We start from the raw sequence: 20,506 nt of genomic DNA, 5'->3' as shown, positions 1-20,506 counted from the left end.
CTCGCCCGACGGCCACCTCTTCCAAGTGGAGTACGCGCAGGAGGCCGTGAAGAAGGGCTCGACCGCGGTGAGCGGCGGCCGGCGGGGCCTGGCGCACGGGCCCAGCGTCGAGGTGGCGGATGCGGGGCGGGGGACAGCCTGGGGACGGCCGTGCCACGGCCCCCGTTTGTCGCAGGCGTGCGTTCGGTTCGGGTGGCTTTGTGGGGTGGGCACAGCGGCGTTAGTGGGACCCGGGAGCCGGTGGTGTTGCTGCAGGAAACGGGAGGGGGCGCGTTTATGAGCCGCGGGTGCTGGGGCCGCGGGAGGCTGGCCCAGGGAAGCCTGCTGGCGCTGCCCGCCGAGCGTGGCCTCTCGCCCGGGGGCGGTTGCGGTGGACGAGTGCTGGCCAGCGGTTTCAGGGTGCGCGCTGAGCTGCGGAGGAGCGGTGCTTTTTTCCCTGGGGTGGTTCAGAGGGTGTGAGCGGCCTAGGGGACGGCCATTTTGGCGGGTCACCCCTGCAAGGCCCTGGGCCCTGCCCGTGCACGTCGGGCAGCAGAGAGGCTCGGGTGCTGGGCACCGAGCAGCAGGGCCGGCTCGTGGCGGGCTCAGTGAGTCCTTTATGTGAGCAACTTAGGGGAACCGCACCCGTGAGGTTCCCACTTAAGGACTTCCCCCGCTGGAAAGGACTGTCCTCAAGGTCCGGGTGGGCTTCAGGAACCAAGGGAAGCAGGTTCTGTGTGTCGGCGGTGCCGCTCCCTCCCGGGTCTGACTGCTGTGCCGCGGGGAGCCCTCCACCGTGTTGGGCAGTGTGTTGATGCATTTTCCTGTTGGCATCTGAGCACAAACTTGACGTTTTGACCACCATTTGAAATTTAAATTCGGGATGTCTTTGAGACACCTGTCGGTTTGCTTATTGGTCAAACTGTATGATGCTTTTGTTGGTTATTTTTTTTTTTTTTTTACCATCTGTTGTTTCAGAGATTTGAGCCAGAACAGAAAGTATACACAACTCTGAATTGTAAAGTGTTTTCGTTTACTGAATCTTTTGTGAAATTAAGGTCCAAAATCCATCTTGTGACCTATCTTAAGTTAAAGAGCATGGAAGAGGAGCTGCTTGGGACATTCCCCCATCCCCTAGTATTCCCTCAGGCCAGCCAGGGTGGCTGGCTTTGCTTAATCCTCCCAGCGTCTCTGGGCCTGGTCTCCCCCCACACCCACCCCCAGGGAATTTAAGACGGGAGAACCGGCCTCAAAATCTGAAACACTGCAAACCAGTACTTCTCAACTGCAAGGGGGGGGGGGTGGGTGGTGGCGGGTTTTGCACCCCAAGGGGCATCTGGCAGTGGGTGGAGACATTTTTCTTTGCCCTAGACTGTGAAGTGCTACTGGCTGAGCTTTAGGGGTAGAGGTGGGGGGCAGCCCCACCTCAAAGAATCAGCCAGCCCCAATGCCCATAGTACCCTGGCTGGGAAATCTGCCCTAAGCTAAGTCTTGTTACTCTTGCAAGTGTTGTCCCATTCGTATCTGCTCCTGCCCTGATGAGGGACAGTTAACTGGCCATTGGGGATTTTTCCACGTTTTTAAAACATCCCTTTTACCTCTACAGTATCTGCTATACACGGAGAGTAGCTGAGTTCCCAGGAAGAGTTGTTACGGTTGTCCTTCCACCTGATAGCAAATCGGGCCTTCCCCACAGCTGTGCACATCAGTGTGTCATAGTGTAGGACGGAGTGGGGTGGGTTTTAGTATAATTTCACAACTACAAAAACACTGCTTTCAGAACATTTGACTTGAAGGTCAGGGTTTCGTGGTTAAAAACCTTGTATGTGACTCTTTGATACAGTAGTTACTTCTATTGTCATTGAAAGTGTATCAGTATGTTCAAGGCACAGGACTGGGCACCCTGGTCATGACACCTGGGCTAGCTCTGCCAGGAATGGATCAGTGTCTGCGATCTGCCGGTGTGGTGTCCAGCCCCAGGGTGCTCCCAGGACCACGTTACCATCTGCTTAGTGCTCTGTGCCTCCTGGGAGAACCTCTTGTCACTTTCTTAAGTACCGTGTTGACTTTTATTGAAGGTTGGCGTGCGGGGAAAGGACATTGTTGTTCTGGGCGTAGAGAAGAAGTCAGTGGCCAAGCTACAGGATGAGAGAACGGTGCGCAAGATCTGTGCGTTGGATGACAACGTGTGCATGGCATTCGCAGGTGAGTCTGAGGCCGGTGCCCTGTTGCTCAGAGGTCAGTAAAGATCAGCCCTTTGGGGGCTATCTTGGTGGGTTTGCTCTTGGAAGATACGTAAATTGGTAAACTAGAAGTCGTTTAAAATCGGTAGATTTGGACTTGCGGAAACAAAAAGGCTTGACCATGCTTTCTCGGGGCCCCTGGACCAAGGCCTGCGCTGTTGGCAGCGCGTGACTGGATCGAAGTTAGAGTCTCGAGACAGGTTGGGCTTTCCACGGCCATGGCACCCTGCTGTGGGGTTGTGCAGGGTGCTCTCCCCGCTCACGTGGCTTCCTGCACTCCTCCCTGTAGGTCCACTGTAGGAAGATCCCAGTTCATCTGAGCTAAACTAGGGATTGACATGCTTTGTCTGAGCTGCTCACAGAGGCTGATCATTGCACCGTCAGTCACCCAGATGACCTGAGAGCTGGGTGTCAGAGGAATGGTTTGAGAGTGCGACTTCTGTCTGGTCACGGGACCTGGGCCATCCTCAGTGGGAGCAGATGAGGGATGGGTCAGGTGGCGTTCTCTCTGCTGTTGCAGGGCTCACCGCGGACGCGCGGATAGTCATCAACAGGGCCCGGGTGGAGTGCCAGAGCCACCGGCTGACAGTGGAGGATCCAGTCACCGTGGAGTATATCACCCGCTACATTGCCAGTCTGAAGCAGGTGGGGACCCCTGCCTGTGGCTCAGCTCTGGTCACACAGAGCGTCCTGCCCCAGTAGTTCGTGGTACTGTGTGTACATGTTTGCACATGTCACTTCAGGGGAATCAGAAAACTGCCCTGGACTTCATGCACAGTCCTGCTCTTCATTCGTACAAGTGTAATTTCCTACAGCTTATCCACTTCGGTGGCATTATTGTCATTTAGTGGCATGGGACAGTCCTGGAGGGAAATGGTAGTTTTTGTTTTGATGTCCTGCGTGACTGGTTACCCAGCACTTGGGAGATGCTGAAAGCCACCCCCACCTTATGGTGAAACACTGGTCATTTTAAAACCAACTGTGTAGCCAGAAGTGTGTCTGTTGTCAAGAGTAGCTCCGGTGGCCTTGGTTGTGCTCTGTGACACAGTTCTGCACACAGGTTTAGCTTTTGTGTCTTTCTGAGTAAGAACGCACAGAGGGAAGGAGGACTGCTGGGCGCCGTGGCCTCCGCTCACCCGTCCTGTGCATCACAGATAACCTGAGAGCATCTCCGTCCCCTCAGGGAACGCCGTGTGTGTTGCTCAGGGTGGGTTCCGGGGGCCTTGCGTGCTAAGAAGATAGCGTTAACGTGTTCCTTTTCCCACCAGCGCTATACCCAGAGCAACGGGCGCAGGCCGTTTGGCATCTCTGCCCTTATTGTGGGTTTCGACTTTGATGGCACCCCCAGACTCTATCAGACTGACCCCTCAGGGACATACCACGCCTGGAAGGTGAGTCCCTGACCAGACAGAGGGTCTTCGGGTGGTCTTGCCAGTGAAGGAGGTTGCAGAGGCCAGCCTGGTGGCTCAAGGTGGCCTTGTCCTCCCAGTGCCTGTGCACACTACACGCCACCTGTCTGCTCCACGATATTTCCGCTGATAACGGGAGCAAAGAAGTCATGACACCTGCCCTTTGAGACAAAGTCCAAGGACAGTGAGGTGTGGGGATACGTGGCATAAAGTCAAATTGCCCAGGTGTTTTCAGTCATGAAAAATAATCCCACTCTCGGTGAGGATCAGCATCAATTTCAAAAAGCCCTTCGGGAAAGGAAGCCATGGAGCAGGGCCTGGAATCTACCTGCTGCCGGGCTCCCTCTCACTGGGACCCATGGCTGGCTTGGCAGCCATGGCCATGTTCTTGAGCCGGCTCTGGACTGTCGTGCCTTATACCACATGACACATTCTTGTTTTAGGCCAATGCCATAGGCCGGGGCGCCAAGTCAGTGCGTGAATTTCTGGAGAAGAATTATACTGATGAAGCCATTGAGACGGACGACCTGACCATTAAGCTGGTTATCAAGGCCCTCCTGGAAGTGCGTTTGCATTTGAAACCCAGTGCTTGGGCTAGGCAGATGCTTGGGCTAGGCAGAAGGGACGGACTGGCACAGCAGTGGGCGGGGGTGGGGCGGGGCGAGGCGCTGAGAGTATGGGCAGTAACACCGGGCCCCTGAGGGCTTGCTCTGACTGGGGTGCTCTAGCAGCTCCTTCCCGCGGCCGGAGCAGTCAGGGACCAGGTCTGAGAGCGCACAGATAAGGAGAAGCAGAGGCAGGACAGGAACCGCCAGGTGTGGACTCTGCCACTCAGAGCCCGCCCAGCCTTACTGAGGTTCCTGCTGCTGCTGAGGTTGGGGAATTAGAACGGTGCCTGGGAGTCATGAGGCCTTGGGCTGCGTCAGCACTTCAGAGGTGCTGGCAGGTAAAGCCAAAGAGGCAGAGGGGGAGTCAGAAGGCCAGGCTGGGGTCTAGCTGTCGGGGCTTAGTGGTGAGGAGGGCTGTGAGCCTAGCCGCTCTGTGGAAGAAGGGGCTGTGGGAGGCAGGCTGGGGAGAGCCCTGCAGTTAGGACAGAAGCTCTGGGGGTTGGGGCTGCAGGGTGTCCCCCCCCCCCCGCCTCGAGGGGCAGTATTTGAGACTTTGCCAGAGCTGTGTTGCTGTGTCTGACACTATTCTCTTCCTTCCAAGGTGGTTCAGTCTGGCGGCAAAAACATCGAACTGGCTGTCATGAGGCGAGATCAACCCCTCAAGGTAATCACTAAGTTTATTTGCTTTCATTCTGGAGCATTCCTGGTGATGCGGGGGGCAGGGACCCTTGTCCTGCAGCTTCAGTGCTAGGAGAGAGGTTCTCCCAAGGCCTCCCACAAATGATGTGCTCTTGACACACTGAAAAGCTGTCAGCAGCCCAGCACATTTGCTTCTGCTTTTCCGTTGCCTACAGGCAGGCTCGAGACTGTTGTCACCTGGATCAGGCGCACCCAGGCTGGTTTTCCTGTAGAAGCAGCTGTGAGGTGCAGTCTGGCCCAAGCCCGAGAGTTCCCTCCCCAGAGGCGGCACTGGTGCTCCAGGGCACCTTGTGTGGCTTGGGGGCTAACCATAAACTTTCTCCGGTAGATTTTAAATCCTGAAGAAATTGAGAAGTATGTTGCTGAGATTGAAAAAGAGAAAGAAGAAAACGAAAAGAAGAAACAAAAGAAAGCATCATGATGATGAAATCTTACAGTGATTTTTAAATTCAGATCATGGATGATTCTCAAAATGATATGTAGGCATTTCCATTCCATTTACTGTCCACGTGTCCTGCAATAAATTTCCGTATTTGTTAACCTTTTCTTAAGAGCATCTGTGTCTTGGTGGAATTATGACCGCTCCGTAGAGTGGAGTCTTCCCCTCAGCTTGTGTCTCGGGAGTGCTGTCCTTAGTGGGAGCTCTCCTTCATGTTCCTTGTCACCAGGCTCTGAGACAAGGCACTGGTGGCGGGCAGGGGGTGTCCGCCTTACTGGTTTGAGTCCACGCAGAGCACGATGGCTTCTGTAGACAGAGACGCGTAGCACTTCACATGGACACAGAAAACGCCCATGTTTCCCTCCTTTAGAGGTTCTAACCAGACCGACCTTGTTCCTTAGAGACCTTCACGCAAGTTCCTAATTCACACAGAACACGAGGGACACAAGCACAAACAGCACTCAGTTCTAGGTGTTTGAACAAAATTCTGCCGAGCAGTGGCTGGGTTCCGAACAAGTCCCGTATTTCTGGTTTGTAGTAGATCAAGTCTTAACATTGCTGTCCCCTCCCCCAAGATTCCTGGTGCTGACGGCCCCCTGCTCGCTCTCACTCTAGCCAGTGACTGCCCTGCTTTCATTGAGCCTCAGTCCTGGCCCTCAGCTAGGTCTCCGCAGGAGACCCTAACCCCTGCGCCCGCAGCTTTGCTGCTGCTTGGGACGCTCTGCTAGCAGGCCTGCTGACAGAATCCCCTTCTGTCTCCCTGTGCCCTGAGGACGTGGCACAAAGGACTCTGCTTTCCGCTCAGTTCACGGCTTCTCTTGCTGAGTTCTCACTGAATGGCGCATACACATTCTATTTACTAAAAAGGAAAAGGCCCAGGTAGATTTTAAGTTCAGCATAAAATATGTAATTATCAAAATGTCAGTTTAAAATTTTAATAGCAAAGTTAGTCATAGTGATAAACTGACTTGACTATATTTAGATTTGCTAGCAGAAATACCTGTCTAGTGCAAATGCTGAGTCACGTACTTAGTTTAGAATCAGCGCCCCGGCTACCTGCATCTAGCATGTACGCTATGGAAGGTTTTCATTTCTTCCTGGCCAAGGATGTTCCTTGTCTGTGCCCACCCCCGCAAAGGAAGGTTGCCAAGAATTTGTTGAAATTTTGAAAGTGACAATGGGGCCCTGATGTTGCAGGCTGACTCCCCGCTGCCTGGTCCTGCTCTGGGCAGGCACGGAGGGAGATGCGACACGGCGGACAGGATGGGCCTTAAGTCGTCTGACACTGCTTTCAGAGTCAGCCAAACCCATGACAGCCAAATGGGCTGCTTTCATGCATGGGGCTGGGGTCCAGCCCCGTAACAGGCCCGACGGTACCAAAGATGTGCAAGCTCTGGGGAGCTTGGAGGTTGTAGTAAAGCAACAAAGGGACCGCTTCTGAAGCAAGTTTATCTGTGAACTGAATTTTTAAAACTAGTTTGTGTCCCAAGTGTCTGGAAAGCAGAGCCACTCATTCCAGGGAAGTGGCCCGCTGTGAAGTTGGGCTGACCCATGCCCTTTCTCCAGAGCAGCCAGGGCAGCCTCACTCGAATAGATGTCCCCCAGGATCCTACCAGCCTGAGGCCGGAACATGCCCCAGGACGGGCGTGTCAGACATGAGGTGACTCAGGCAGCAGAATCAACAGAACTATTTACTTTCAGAGCAGTGAAAAAAAAAGTTTTAAAGGTTTGCATGTTTATTTATAATTACAATTTACATTACTCCAACAGAGCAGCCCATTGCTATGTTCTAATTCTTAGCCATTAAGTCCTACAAAAATAAACCCAAGCTTTTACAGTAACTCAATCAATACGGAACTAAAACCTTTACAGCTATTTAAAGGGGTTTAGTTACCAAGGTGCTTATGTTCAACACAATGCCCTCTCCAGAAGAAGGGCGCATGCTTACACTAAAGGTCTGACCCATTTACTCATGCAACAAATTTATATTCCCCACCCACCCTCCACCCACTGTAAAACAAAAACACAACTATTTACAATTGAGAAGAAATATGTTCTCGGTCAACTGACCTTGCAAAAAAGACTGGCTCATTTCCAAGTGGATGAGACACTGAACAGTGGCCAGAGGCCAACACTGACTGGCCTGGGTCTGAGGATGTCAGGGGCAGGGCAGGAAGGATAGGTACCCCACAGGGGGGCTTGCCCTGGGCTTTGGCCCCCAACCCCGATTCCTATGGAAGTCAGGCTCTGAGTGACAGTTCCTAGCTCATGTTCAGGACCCCTTCCTAAGCCTCCAGGATTCTCCCTCTTCCCCGCCCTCCCCCCACCCCCGCCAACCCACCAGCCCTCAACCTTGACATCGCCACTCTGGATGTAAGGGTTGTCTGGTTTGCTTATACAACATGATCCGTGGGACACCCCACTTTCCCTGCCCTAAAGCCCACCCCCATACACACACACTCCCATGCTGGCCCTGCCTGGCTCCTGAGACCCCACCTGTGCCCATGGGGGTGCCACGCCAGCAGCACCAGAGGCCAGTTGGGTTATAGAGATAAGCTTGGCTGTCATATTGGCCAAATGAAATTTGGTTCCACTTTAAAAAAGTCAAAGCTGTCACAAAAAAAAAGCCACAAAGTGAGGATCAAGCTTTTGCTCTAGAAATCTTCTTCCAAAATACCAAAACCTTAGAATTAGGCTGTGCGCAACTAAAGAGGAAAGACAGGCCAAGATACCTCAAAGAGGTTACCCACAAATACTTCCCCCAAAACAAGTGGTTCTAACTCAGACCACGTCCAAGTTCAATTAAGTCCAAAACATAAGTAGTAGTACGGGAATTTTCCAAACTCCGTAAACAAAGTGACCCACGTCTCCCCAGTAAGTGCAGCGTTTTTCCAATATCCTCAGACACAGCTTTGTTTCAGTACTACTTCCGCAGACGCCTGCAAGAAGGGGACAGGACACCAGGTGAGTACACTCAGCACATTCCGCCAGGCAGCCACCCAGCGTGAGCCAGGCACACAGCCTCCCAGGGAGAACAGGGATGCTCAGCCCCCCTCACACTTCAATCAGGCCCAGGCCCCCCAGACTTTGCAATCACAACCAACGATGGAAATCATCTTTATACACACGGGGGACAGGAAGCTCCGGGTCCCTCCTGGCCGGGGCAGGTCAGCACCAGGCACACCTGTAACCCATTCACCGCCCAGACCCACGGAACACAAGTCACCGGGACCTTGTTGATGTAGTCTCAGAGTCCCTGCAGGCCGGGGCGGGGAGGCTGGCTTGGGACAAGCTGTTCTTGCTGACCACACTCTGACAACACCGGGACCTGCCCTCCCCAGGAGCCCCCTGGGTGACTGGGAGGGTCCGGGCCCTCGTCTTGGCCTGGATTCCTGGAGGCTTCCCCTCTTACTGGAAACCAGAGCCAACCGTCTCCCGGCTCCTGAGCTCTTCCTGCAGAGGCTGGTTATCAGGCCCTCCCACCAAAGGACCCAGAAGCTTCCTTCCCTCACTCACCTTGGGCTGCATCCTTACACCCTGCCAGTCCCAGCTCTGTGGGAAGTTGGGTTGCGACGGGCTGTACCGTTGCCCCTGCCCCCTCGAAATCCACCCCTGAAGCTACGGCCGCGAAGAAACCTTCCTGACACCCCAAAGGTCTCTGTGTTGAGCTTCCGTTCCTCAGCCCATGTAGTCCGCCTGGAACTGAAGCACAGACAGATACATGAGACCAAAGGCAGCAGTACATGCTCACCACTTTCTGAGCCAGGCCCCAGCCTCACATAGCACGGGAGGAAGGAAAGCCGAGCAGGGAGGGACTGTTGCTGGAGCCAGCAGAGGGGGTGACCCAGTCCCGACCCTGCAGCCAGAGAGCCAACACTGCAGGTGCTCCCAGCCACATCTCCAACCAGGTCTGTTTCTCACTGGACTAGGCTGCTCAGCATCAATTCTCACGCCTTTACCAACAAAGGTGAGCACGTGACACTAGACAGTGCCCCTGTGGGTTCCAAGACCCGGAGCAGACCACGGACCCCTTCAGACAAGTTTTTAGGATGTGAGGAGGGGCTTGGGCTGGATGGAACAGGGTCTCCAAGAATGTGATGCTAATGCTCTAGGGGGAGTGGGGACATGCACGCTGCTCCAGCACCCTTCATACTGAGGATGCTGCAACACCCACCTCTGTAGCTCAGGGGCAAACCCCCGAGTCTGTTCACAGGCAGCTCACAGGCCACACACCCAGCACTGAGCTCCTGTTCTATGGCCCCCACAGGCCTCACTTCAAAGAACCAGCAGCTGCCCCCTTCAGCTGCCCAGGCCAACAACCCAGAGAGTTGTGCTGGTTCTCCCCACATCCAGTCAGCAAACCCGGTCTGCTCCCCCTTCAAGGTGCATTCATAAGCCAAGCTCTCTCCTCTCCCACCACTTACCACCCTATTCCCAAACACCCAGACTACTGCGAAAGCCTCCAGATGGGCCACCCAGCCTCACGCCGGCCCACCTTCAGCACGTTCAACAGAAAGAGCTGAGGGATCAGATGGCATAGTTCCTCAGCTCCGACCTTGACGGCTGCCCACGGCTCTCAGCATGAGTTGGTCGTCACTGTGACCTACTACTAAGCCCCACACGCACACGTCCCCCTCATCCCGGACCGACTCTCTTGGACTCTGCTCTGGCACGAGGCAGATGCACACTGCCTGCCTTGCCCCGGCAGCCCGTCTGCAGACGCTTCCTTCATTCCCCCCAACGCTGGCTCCCAAACACCACATGGTGTGAGACCTGCACACTCAATAATTTACCTTTACCCTCCCACTGCCCAGCCTCGCCCCACCCCGTTCCCGGAAGCATTTCTATCCTAGGCATGCACATGTTTTTATCGTTTTTTTCCCCTGCCAGGACAGACGTGGGCAAACAGGGACCCCCAGCTCGCTCTGCGCCGTGCTCTTGACACCGAGCAGTGTCTGGCGCTCCGAGCGCAGAACGAATGCGTCTGGATTTCCAAGCTGCGCCCACTCTATGGACTCCGTTTATCGTCCAGCCTGGTCTCACGGCAGCATCTGAGCACCAGCTGCGAGACACTAAAAACGCATGATGGGGTCCCCAGCCGCCAGCAGTAAGATGAAAGAACACCCCAAACAGAACACTGGCCAGCGCTGCGAGTAGCAAGGGCCACAGACCCCAGGGTCCACGGGGACCCAGGAGCAGGCCAGGACGAGGTGCCATGGAACCGAACGACGCAGCCGCTCAGCCGCGGAGGGCAGTGCCGAGCTCAGCCTTGACGGACAAAGGGGCTGCAAAGCCAAGACGAAAGTTGGGGCTGGACCGTGGTCAGACCCCTCACATGCCTGTGACTGCTGGGGGTTCCCACATTGCCACCTGCTGGCGCCACTAGGACCGATGTACCCACAGGGCAAAAATGTAAGTAGGATCCTAGATTGACCCTAAACTTAGGTCTCAGGCTGGTCTTCAAGAGAGCGTGCCCTAGTCTCAGGAGGTTTGAGGCAGAATGAGGGTCTGGACCTGCCAGCTCATCCAGGCCTCATGAGCCCCGAGCCCAGCGCCCTCCCAGCCCCTGACCTGGTCTTGAGCTCAGAGGAGATGTTGTCAAAGAAGGACTTGGACTTGTCATAGTAGCAGTTGGGCCCCAGGTGGTCTTCCTCAGCAGGAGCCTCATCACTCTGGGTCACCACTGCTGAGTCTTTCTCGTCCCCCTTCTCAGCTTTGTCATCTGCACGGAGAAGAACACACTGGGATGCCAAGAAGCAAACAAAGCACCCCCCTTCTACCAGAGTGGACCCTCTTGGCAGGTGTCCTCAAGCCTCAGAAGTGCCGCAGAGGAGTCTTCAGGGTTAGTGGAATCCCCTCCTCGAATCCTAACCAGTCCTGTCCACCCTGGGGCCACGTGGTCTGCTCCTCCTCCCCTTGCACAGTTTGCACAGGGCCCCAAGGCTCCTCCTCATTCAGGAACTCCTTAGGGGCGCTGCTTCCACACTGGCCACTGGCCCAACTGCCCAGCCCCTCCCCGCCGCCCGTCCTTCCTTAACCTGCTTCTACAGATACTCCTTGGCGGAGAGAGCAATTTCCGAATAACGACAAACACCTTTAAAATTCAGTTTCTTCTTAAACTCTTTGTCCAGCTCCTCTCTGTTGAACTGGGCATTGGCGCTCTCAAAATCAAAGTCGCCTTCAAACTTGATTGTGTTTTCTTTGACATTAGTCGGGCGGTTTTGCCCTCTGGAGCGATTCCTTGTTCGTCTGTTCCCTGTAAGAAAGGAAAGCCATGGCTGGTAAGCCACCAACCTGACATTACTCAGTGTGAGATGGATGATGACAAGGAGGGAAGAGAGCACACAGAAGCAGACACTGAGCCCCAGCACCCCCTAAAACCGTCACCCACAGGGACAAGGCGGGGGGGGCAAGCAGAGCACATCTGGACAGTTCGAGGCTCCCCAGAACTCAAGTGGCAACAGCTGTTACCTGATCTCCTCCTCTGAGGTCTTCTGTTCTCGTCATTCACCTGCCCTTGACTTTGCACAGCTGCCGGCTGAACTACATCTAAGGCGCAAAAGGTAAGAGTAAGGCAAGCGCCTACAAAAGCGGAGCCCAGCGATGGAAGCAGGGTGGCACCACCACGGGGGACATGCAGCAAGGGGAGGCCCTGCAAAAGCACATGGTGTTTAGGATGGGGGCAGGGATCAGTGTTCTTTAATTAAAAAAAAAAAAAAGAGAGAGAGGAGAGAAAGAAGAAGAACCCCAGGCAGCAGCGTGCCGCTTTGAGAACATGAAGCCAACTCCGGAGGAACGAAGTGTTCTAGTACCGCTGCTGGTCTTGCTGCTTGGCTGGGCGGGGCGCCCGCTGAGCTGCATCCCCACTGGGCCCTTGCCAGGTAACAGCTTTTTGGCGTTCAGGTTATCAACAGAACCAGTCTGGACAGCCTGCTCCACCATGGGGCTCTTGCCGACTGGGACGGATGGAAAACCAGCTCCTGAGATGGGAGGGGAAGGAGGGCTTAAAACCAGAGAGGAGAGAACCTCACGCCCCTCCAGCCATTCCTTCTGGGTGGCATGCCAGGCAGTTGAAGGTTACCGCCTCGAGACTCTCCCAATCCCCACCAAACCTCCCGGACCACCCCCTCTTGTCTAGCCAGGTGGTAACAAGGCCAGTTCATCCGGAAGCCCTGAGCCCCAGGATCCCCAAGCTAGGGAACGCCGAGGAGAGAAAAACACCCTGCCAAAAATGAACACCTCCCAGGTGGTTTAGATACAGCTTTCCAGGGCAGGGAGGGGGACACAGAAAATAAACGAACAAACAAAGCTTTCCAAAAACCACAGAAGCTCTAACCCCAAGGGGGGTCCATGGGTTCCAAGATGCTGGCAAATTCACGGTCTGAGAATTTATTTCGTTCCAGTCCACGCTGGACAAGAACCATCCCAGTCCAGGATCTTGTAGTAAATACAGTGATCACTCTTTAAATTCTAAAACACTGTTGTGTCTGCTTGAGAAATAACAACATCGAAAAGGATGCTGTAATAAAAGCCGACTAAAGAAAAGTAACACATCTGGAGGAAACGAAGGCTCCCAGGCCGCCCCCGGAGTTGGGCCGCGTGAAGTCTGTTCCTACAACACCGCGGCCCCCAGCCCTGAGCACGGCAGCTGTGAGCTCAGAAGCTGAGCCTTGGAGGAGGTCTCAGCTCCCAAGGTGTCTGCTGAGGCAGGGAAAGGGAGAGGGCATGCCACCCACACTGGCCCATCTCCTCTCCTCCCCTCCCTGTACGGTCTAAGGGGGGGGGCGGGGGTGCTGGGTGGAGGTCCAGAGCTTTGACACAGAAAAACTGAGCCCTAACCGCAGAGGTAACTATGATGAGAGGCAGCCCGTCACATGTGAAGACTGGCTCTTTCACCTTTCCTATTTTCCACGTGGCACAGACACTAAGGCAACGACTGTGAAAAATCCCTCATGGCCAGCACAGAAGCTGCTTGTGGCCTCGCACCCTGGTACCTGCAGGCGCGCTCAACAGGCACCACCCTAGAGCACCCTCCCTGGCCTGCCACCTTGCCCAGCAGGGCCTTCCCAGAGACGCAGCCGGACTGCTCCCGTCACACTCTAACTTGAGGGGGCAAGACTCTCAGGCTCCTTTGCTTTTGAGAAAACCAAACCAGTTAAACCATTTTGCCTTAGTAGCAATTTCATGCAAACAATCCAAAGAAAGATAAACTGTTTAATATAAGTTTTAACTGGGAAAAAACGTTCCTGCTTCTACAACTCGGACACACTGGCATCCACGCAGGAGCAGAAAGCGACACGTGCAAAGTAACAGACTGACAGTAGTTGTGTGCCACAGTGGAAGCTCCGGGTGCGATCTTGGACCCAGCCTCTGCAGTGGTGAGGGCAGAGCTCCTGTGCTCTAACTCAGTCAGGCACGTGAATCTCCGCTCTCCAATGAAATGAGAACATCAGGAAAAGTCAAGAAGCCCCAAGAGGTGCCACAGCCCAGCTGAGACAGGTGGTGCACACCAGCATTAACAAGCTAGTCATTAGGTTGGGGCGCCTGGGTGGCTCAGTCGTTAAGCGCCTGCCTTCGGCTCGGGTCATGATCCCAGGGTCCTGGGATCGAGCCCCGCATCGGGCTCCCTGCTTTAAAAATAAAATCTTTAAAAACAAAAACAAAAACAAGCTGGTCATTAGGCCCACACTATCCACCTGGTCAACAGCTTGAGCAAGTCTCCCAATTTTAAAGGGGCTTCACATTATAAAGACACCTGAGGCCCCTTGGATGACTGACAAATGTGGCACACAGATCCCAGAACAACACATGAGTTTCTTAGAGACACTCTCCTGCAGTCTCACCCAGCAATCTAGAACACATGTGGGACCAGCAGAAACCTCAGGGAAAGGCTTTCTGTGCAGAGGAAAAGTTCCCATGTCTGGCAGTCTCAGTACAGATCAAAACTGACCCTGGGCCCAGGGAGAGTGAAAGTGCTTGGTCAGTTCTTTCCAATCCCTTCTTTAAAACTCTGGGAGTTCGTTAATAAATCATGACTATGTACTGAATCGAATAGAAGCAGCTTAATCGACCCTTGGGCTTGGCTACAGCTACTGTCACTCTGGGCTACTGGTTTACCCCCTTGCTCTCAGGATGGCAAGACAGCATGCAGCTCTCCCAAACTGCGGTTACCCTTGGAAGTGAGCTGATGTGGCTCTGAGGACATGTCAAGCTCTGAGGCGGGCTGTGGAGATGGAGAGGAACTAGGGCTGGAAGCTGCGGCCGAGGCTGGAGGGCTCACCAGCTTCTCTAAAAGAAGACAGAGGAGAGAAGAGCAAAAGAGAAAGTACACAAATAAGTAACGAGACACTCGTCCTGTGTCTAGCAAGCTTGGAAGGAGCCAAGCAGTCCCTCGTAGGACACGTGGCTCACACAAACCTACTCTAGAAACACAGTGAGCCAGGCTGACAAGGGCACCCACACTAGGAGCAGCAATCAAGACAAGCTGATTAAAAAGTGATCTAAGAACCGGTCTACAGGGCCTGCTCACAGCCCTTCGCTTGAATAGGAGCCTGCCAACTCCAGGGTTTGAACACATTGCAAAGCTGCGTCCAGGGCCAGGTAGACTCTCACTCTACACGTGCGGAAGAGAACCTCATTCCAGAGTTAGTTCACCTTTGGGGAAATAACTTTTGAGCAAAGCAATGACAATAAAATGATTACAATAGATAAGATGTTGATTCAACTTTCGTATTTACAGGTTTACAAACGTGCCAATAGTTAGAACTCATCTGTAATCGCACATAACATTTGTTTCTTATTGAAGCAAATGTATAATGACTTCCACCCAGACCAACATTTCAAATAAATTTTGATTTGATTCATCTGTTCCAAAATTCAGACTGCTAACTCTTTTACTCCCAATTGAGTAATTACTAAGCACTCTAACTAGCTGAAATTGCACTGAGTAATGTACTAAGCATGTGATACAAACTGAATATCACAAGAACAATGTCCCCACTATCAGGGTCTGTGGCCCTGCTTCCTGGAGGTCACAGCACGAGCAGTTTACCAGGTAGAAACAGGTTACTCACCTAGGCCCAAGGAAGCGGCATACTGCTGGCTAAGCAGAGAGCTGGCAGCCAGCTGGCTGTAGGGTGGCATCCCTCTGAAGGGGCTGTAAGGCACGTGTGGCTGGAAGGAGGAGGCCGAGCCCGAGCCCAAGGAAGACTGAGCAACGAGACACACAAATGAGAGCAGCACAAGGCCCTCCCATCACCCGCCTGGAAAGCACTGCTCAGACAGGGAAAAGCAGCCTGATTTGTCAGCCTCTCAGGCTGGAGGGCGCAGGTTACGTTTCCAGGATGATCTAAGGGAGCTCAAACCTGCCTTTCCCACATTTCATACCCAGCACTGCCTGTCCAGGTAACCTGAACCTCAATTTCCCCTAACTCAAGCCCTGTAATGACGCCCCACTGTCATCAAGTAGTTTAGCCTCTGTGCGGGTATGCCATCCTCGATTTGGTCCTGTCCCAACACGGGAGCACAGCCGTGAGGTTCCCAGACGAGCACTCTTTCTCTGGTCCCCACACCTTCAGGGACACTGCTGCCTGTTGCTCCCAAAAGGCCCCTTTGTCCCTCGAGGCCTGGCTCAGGTACTTGCCTTTTCTGAAGTCCCTGACAACTCTCGCTGCAAACCTTTCCTAAGTCTGGTCCGGGGCTCCTCCACATGTCCCAGAATCCCCCACGCATGCTCCTATCTTCCAGGGAGCACCTCCCATAGTATGAACCTCAGAGGAGCCAGGGAATCTTTAAATTTTAAGTCGAGAGAATATTAACTGAGGCTCCCTGGTAATCCTAGCCAAATTATGCCTTAATGGGAACACCTGGTCATGTTAAGCAACTGCCTTCGACTCAGGTCATGATCTCTGGGTCCTGGGATCTGTCCCGCATCTGGCTCCCTATTCATTGGGGTGTCTTCTTCTCCCTCTCCCCAATGCCCACCCCCCTCCCTCGTGCTCTCTCCCAAATAAATAAGATCTTTAAAAAATAAACACAAATTTTTAAAAAGTTGTGCCTTAGCGCAGCAAGCAGGTGTATGGTGTAAGAATTGCAAATTCACTGTCCCACAACGCTGGACTTTAAAATCTAGACAGTGTCAAGAGAGCAAGTCCTGCTGTCCCAACCCAAATGTGAGGACAAACACAATTCCCCAAACACCCCGGACAAGACTAGACCACCACCCCCTTCTCACACAAATGGAGAGTCTCACTCCACAGCACACACTACCGCATACTGAGGTTAAGACCTTTCATAGGAACACCAACAGCGGAGACAGAAATTAAACCACTTTTCACTAAAAGGCTATTCCTCGAGTTGAGCGCTCCCGCCAAACAGATGACACCAAGTTCCATTTGGAAACCAGCGCCTCTCAGAAACCGTGCCACAGCAAAGCAGGGCAACACACTTACTTGAACAATAGCAGGATCCTGAGGGAGTGTGTGCTGAGCTTTCGGAGGTTCACACACGGTAATATCTTTGATATCGCTTCCCCGGAAAATGATGTACTCATAGATTTCCTCTCTTGGGGGGGCCGGCCTATCTGTGGGTCGGTCTTCAGTACCAAAAGACCTCACTTCGGAGTTGAGAGAAAGAACCGTTAGGTTATCGTCCTCGGCCAAGGGCGCTCCATCCACCCTCTCCACTGCTGCTCTCAAGCATTCAACGACCGGCCCTGCCCCGCACACTATCCACAGGAGAGCACTTGCGGTCCACCTTCCGACAACTACCCCACCCCCCAATTTCCAATGGCCAATACCTACAAGACCCCACTTGGCAATGCTCCAAAAGGTTCTAGGTCACAAAGACAACAAGTTAACGACATCCGAGCCTGACAACACCATGAAGTTTAACATTCTCAAGTGTGAACACGGGAAGCCCAGTGCCCTCAGCAAACCAGGTCAGCTTTGCAGAGCACCCCTGTTTACACCTGACTTCAAAGATTAACCAGCCCGACAGCCGCTTTTTGCCTGAAGCCTCACCCCACGTCGTCACCCCTGGGAGTTTGTTTTGCTAGGAGGGAGTTGTTTTGCTAGGAGAGAAGCCTGGAGGTTGTTACCCTCATCCTCCCACAACCTGCCTGGGGAGGAGCTATTACAGAAACACCAGCAGAAGCAGGCCCAGAACCTGGACCCACAGCACCAGCTTGTGTGTGCCCGAAGGCCTTCTCGGGGTTGTGGACCCTTACCAGCAGGGATTAAAGTCTCTCCAAGTCTGTCCTCCTTCAGTCTCTGGGGCAGAGCTGGGCTTGAAGCAGCCTCTATTTAACCTGAGCACAACTCCTGCCAAGGACAGAGACTCCGGGCCTCAGTTTCTCCAATGGGGATCTCATGTCAAACATACTCAAGTGCCAAGAGTACACGTCAGCACATAGCCTTGTCTGTAATCCTGAATTCTCCCCTGGAGCAGTGCGAACGGTCTACCCTAGAACTTGGGAGCGCTAGGCTTTAGGAGACACTCCCAGAGTTTGGAACGACGGCGTCCTGAAGGCCTAGAGCTCCCTCTGACAGAAGAAGTGTGCAAGCTGAGCCCTGATCCTTGAAAGCCTAGCAAGACCCATCAAACAAACAGGGTTTCTGCAGACCTGGCTGCATTCATCACCGCTCTCTAAGAGGCTAGGGTAGGACACTCGCCATCTTCCCTGGAGGATGAAGACAAAGAAACTTTGGAGCCACCTCCTGCCACAACAAGCTGGGAAAAGATTCTGGACTCCTCTAGAGCCACAATACACCCTTCTGCCCCTAAGTCACCCGGGGGCTTCGGTGTGGCCACAACGTCTGCATCAGGGCAAGAGAGCGCTTTAAGCGGGGGCACCTAGCTGCCGACCGATGCTCCCACCCTGGCAGGAGGTTCCATTAAGACGTGGTATTTGTTCAGGCTCAAGGCTCCAGCTGCTTAATAGGTTCCAGAAGGGCTTGCAGGACTAGTGTTCTGGGGAGGCCCCGGGGAGCCTCAAGCCCCTCGCCCCGCCCCTCCTCCGCAGGGACCCGGCTTTCCGCGCCCGCCCGGCTACACCGGCCCCCCACCTGCAGAGGTGGGCTGAGCGAGGGAGGGGGCGGCGCGGCGGGAACCGGACCCGCCCCCACCTCCCCTCCCCTCCCTCGGGCTGGGCGGGCCGGCCGCGCACAATAAGCCGCTGCCGGGGCCGGGGGAGACCATTGTGCCGGCCGGGCCCCGCGGGGGCGGGGAGGCGGGCGGGGGGCGCCGCGAGGGGCGGGGAGCGGCCGCGGGCTGTTGGCGGGCGGGGGCCGGGGCGGTTGGGGCGGCCGCTACCTTTGGCGAGCGCCACGGTGGAGTTGTCCGTGTCGATGGTGTAGAGGATGCCCTCGTAGCGGATCTGCGCCTTGGAAATGAGGCTGATCTTGCTGCCCAGGTACGGGGTGCCCGAGGAGCCGCTCATGGCGGCGGCCGCCCGGCTGGGCCTGGCCCGCTCGCCTCCGCGCGGTCGCCTCGCCGCCGCCCGCTCCTCCGCCTCGGCGCCTCCTCACCGCCGCCCGTCGGGCCTGCGCTGGGACCAGCGAGCGAGCGACGGCGCGCGGCCAGGGGCTCTGAAGAGAGCGAGGGGGAGGAGGGGCCGCAGCAGCCACATCCGGGGCCTCGCGCCGCCACGCCCCGCCCCCGCACGCTCGGCACCCATTGGCTCGCCGCGCCGGCCTCCCTTTAAATATGGCCGCGCCGCTGGTCTAGGGGCGGGCCCGCGCTCTACGCCTGCGCAACCAGCGCCGCGGGCCCGGGCGGGCTTTCCTCGGCTCTCCGCCCCCTCCTCAGCCAACTCCCGGCGGTCCCCGCGCGGGGTGGGAGCACGAGACCCGGCGGGCAGGCTCAGGGGTCGGGGGCGGTGAGGGGGGAAAGGGGTGGGAATTGGGAGGGGCGGATGGCGCGTGCGCGGTGGGCGGGGCCGGTGAGCGGAGGGGCGGGATTGGAGGGCGGAGGGCGGAGCGCGTTGGCCTTGCCCTGGTCGCTGTTCAGCGGGCCTGCGAGTCGTGTCCCCCGAGCTAGGCATTCCCTCTGCGGAAAAGGCCGGGACAGCTTCCCCTGCTCTGGGTTGGAAGGCCGCCCGGCTGGGATGCGCCCCGCCCCTTCTCCAGCACCCGCGGGCCGGAGTCCCTGCCCCGGGGAGCGAAGGCGAGGGCCGGGGTCCCTAACCGCGACGTGGAGGCGCGGTTCGAGGTCCCCGTCCCGCGAGGTTCAGCCGGGGGGCTGGGAGTCCCTATCCCGTTGAGTGAAGGCGAGGTGCTGAGGCCGGGGTCCCTAAACACAGCGTGGAGGCGGGGCCCGGGAGTCCTTGTCCCGCCGAGCGAAGGCGGGGTTCGGGGGTCCCTGTCCGCGACGTGGAGGCGGTGTTCGGGGTCCGTGTCCCGGGAGGTGATTGCGGGGTTCAGGGTCCCTGTCCCGCGAGGTGCAGGCGGGGGTCCGGGAGTTCCTATCCCGCTGAGTAAAGATGAGGTGCTGGGGCCCGGGCCCCTAACCGCGGCATGGAGGCGGGGGGGCCGGGAGTCCCTGTCCCGCCGAGCGAAGGCGGGGTTCGGGGTCCCTGTCCCTCGAGGTAGCGGCGGAGGGCCAGGAGTCCCTACCCCCCTGAGAGAAGCGCGGGTGCTGGCGCTGGGGTCCCTAACGGCGGTGTGGAGGCGGGGTTCGGGGTCCCTGCCCGCGACGTGGAGGCGGGGGACCGAGAATCCCTGACCCCGGAGGCGAAGGCGGGCGCCGGGGTCCCTAACCGCGACGCGGAGGTGGGGCCTGCCCTCTGGGCGCAGGGTGCAGTGGCAGCTGCGGGTTACGAGCGCTTCCGGCGCGTCAGCCGCTAAATATAAAGTGCTGAGCGCATCTTCTCCTTTAATCCCTCCCCTCCCCCAAACCTGCGGTAGCTTCACGTCCCTTAAAATAAATCCCAGCCCGCCACCAGCGCCTCAAAGCCCCGCCTGGCCTGGCCCGTCCGGCTCCAGCCGGGAGGCGTCCTGGGCGTCCTGGGTGTGAGGCGGAGAGGGGCCTCCGACTGTCCCCGCGCGGCACTTAGTTCCGTCAGCGACTGCGAGCGTGCACGTGTGCGCTTGCTTTTTGTCTGTCTCTCCCTCTTGACCCAGCCCCTCAGAT

At 55.9% G+C, this 20,506-nt stretch overlaps 2 protein-coding genes across 4 annotated transcripts; one reads left to right on the top strand and one right to left on the bottom strand.

Annotated features, from left to right (window-relative positions):
* The first annotated feature begins 6 nt into the window (after positions 1 to 6).
* Positions 7 to 5,483, top strand: PSMA7 (proteasome 20S subunit alpha 7). The gene is made up of 7 exons (XM_021677835.2): positions 7 to 67; positions 2,058 to 2,184; positions 2,743 to 2,867; positions 3,491 to 3,613; positions 4,075 to 4,194; positions 4,841 to 4,903; positions 5,267 to 5,483. Exons 2-7 carry the CDS (start codon positions 2,172 to 2,174, stop codon positions 5,357 to 5,359), a joined length of 537 nt encoding a protein of 178 aa, XP_021533510.2. The 5' UTR covers positions 7 to 67; positions 2,058 to 2,171; the 3' UTR covers positions 5,360 to 5,483.
* A 1,614-nt stretch (positions 5,484 to 7,097) lies between these two features.
* Positions 7,098 to 18,827, bottom strand: LSM14B (LSM family member 14B). 3 transcript variants are annotated; one of them, XM_021677871.1, is made up of 10 exons: positions 18,689 to 18,827; positions 16,828 to 16,991; positions 15,451 to 15,586; positions 14,549 to 14,665; positions 12,190 to 12,357; positions 11,849 to 11,926; positions 11,472 to 11,633; positions 10,949 to 11,099; positions 8,894 to 9,079; positions 7,098 to 8,316 (listed from the first exon to the last, which is right to left on the bottom strand). In XM_021677871.1, the coding sequence occupies exons 1-9, from the start codon at positions 18,813 to 18,815 to the stop codon at positions 8,908 to 8,910; spliced, it is 1,275 nt and encodes a 424-aa protein (XP_021533546.1). In that variant the 5' UTR covers positions 18,816 to 18,827; the 3' UTR covers positions 7,098 to 8,316; positions 8,894 to 8,907. The 3 variants fall into 3 exon arrangements, with proteins under 3 accessions (XP_021533546.1, XP_021533547.1, XP_021533548.1); XM_021677872.1 differs by lacking the exon at positions 11,849 to 11,926; XM_021677873.1 differs by lacking the exon at positions 14,549 to 14,665.
* Between the last annotated feature and the right edge of the window lie 1,679 nt (positions 18,828 to 20,506).

Source organism: Neomonachus schauinslandi, chromosome 10, assembly GCF_002201575.2.
Source record: "Neomonachus schauinslandi chromosome 10, ASM220157v2, whole genome shotgun sequence".
In the NCBI taxonomy this organism is placed as follows: Eukaryota; Metazoa; Chordata; class Mammalia; order Carnivora; family Phocidae; genus Neomonachus; species Neomonachus schauinslandi.
This window is presented reverse-complemented; position numbering and strand designations above follow the sequence as displayed.

Coding starts and splice junctions, on each gene's coding strand:
- PSMA7 (XM_021677835.2), top strand. Junction 2,868..3,490: donor ACATTGCCAGTCTGAAGCAG/GTGGGGACCCCT, acceptor TTTTCCCACCAG/CGCTATACCCAGAGCAACGG. Junction 4,195..4,840: donor TTATCAAGGCCCTCCTGGAA/GTGCGTTTGCAT, acceptor CTTCCTTCCAAG/GTGGTTCAGTCTGGCGGCAA.
- LSM14B (XM_021677871.1), bottom strand. CDS start 18,815: ATGAGCGGCTCCTCGGGCACCCCGTACCTGGGCAGCAAGATCAGCCTC. Junction 14,666..15,450: donor TGCCGCTTCCTTGGGCCTAG/GTGAGTAACCTG, acceptor GTCTTCTTTTAG/AGAAGCTGGTGAGCCCTCCA. Junction 11,634..11,848: donor ACCTCAGAGGAGGAGATCAG/GTAACAGCTGTT, acceptor CCTTTCTTACAG/GGAACAGACGAACAAGGAAT.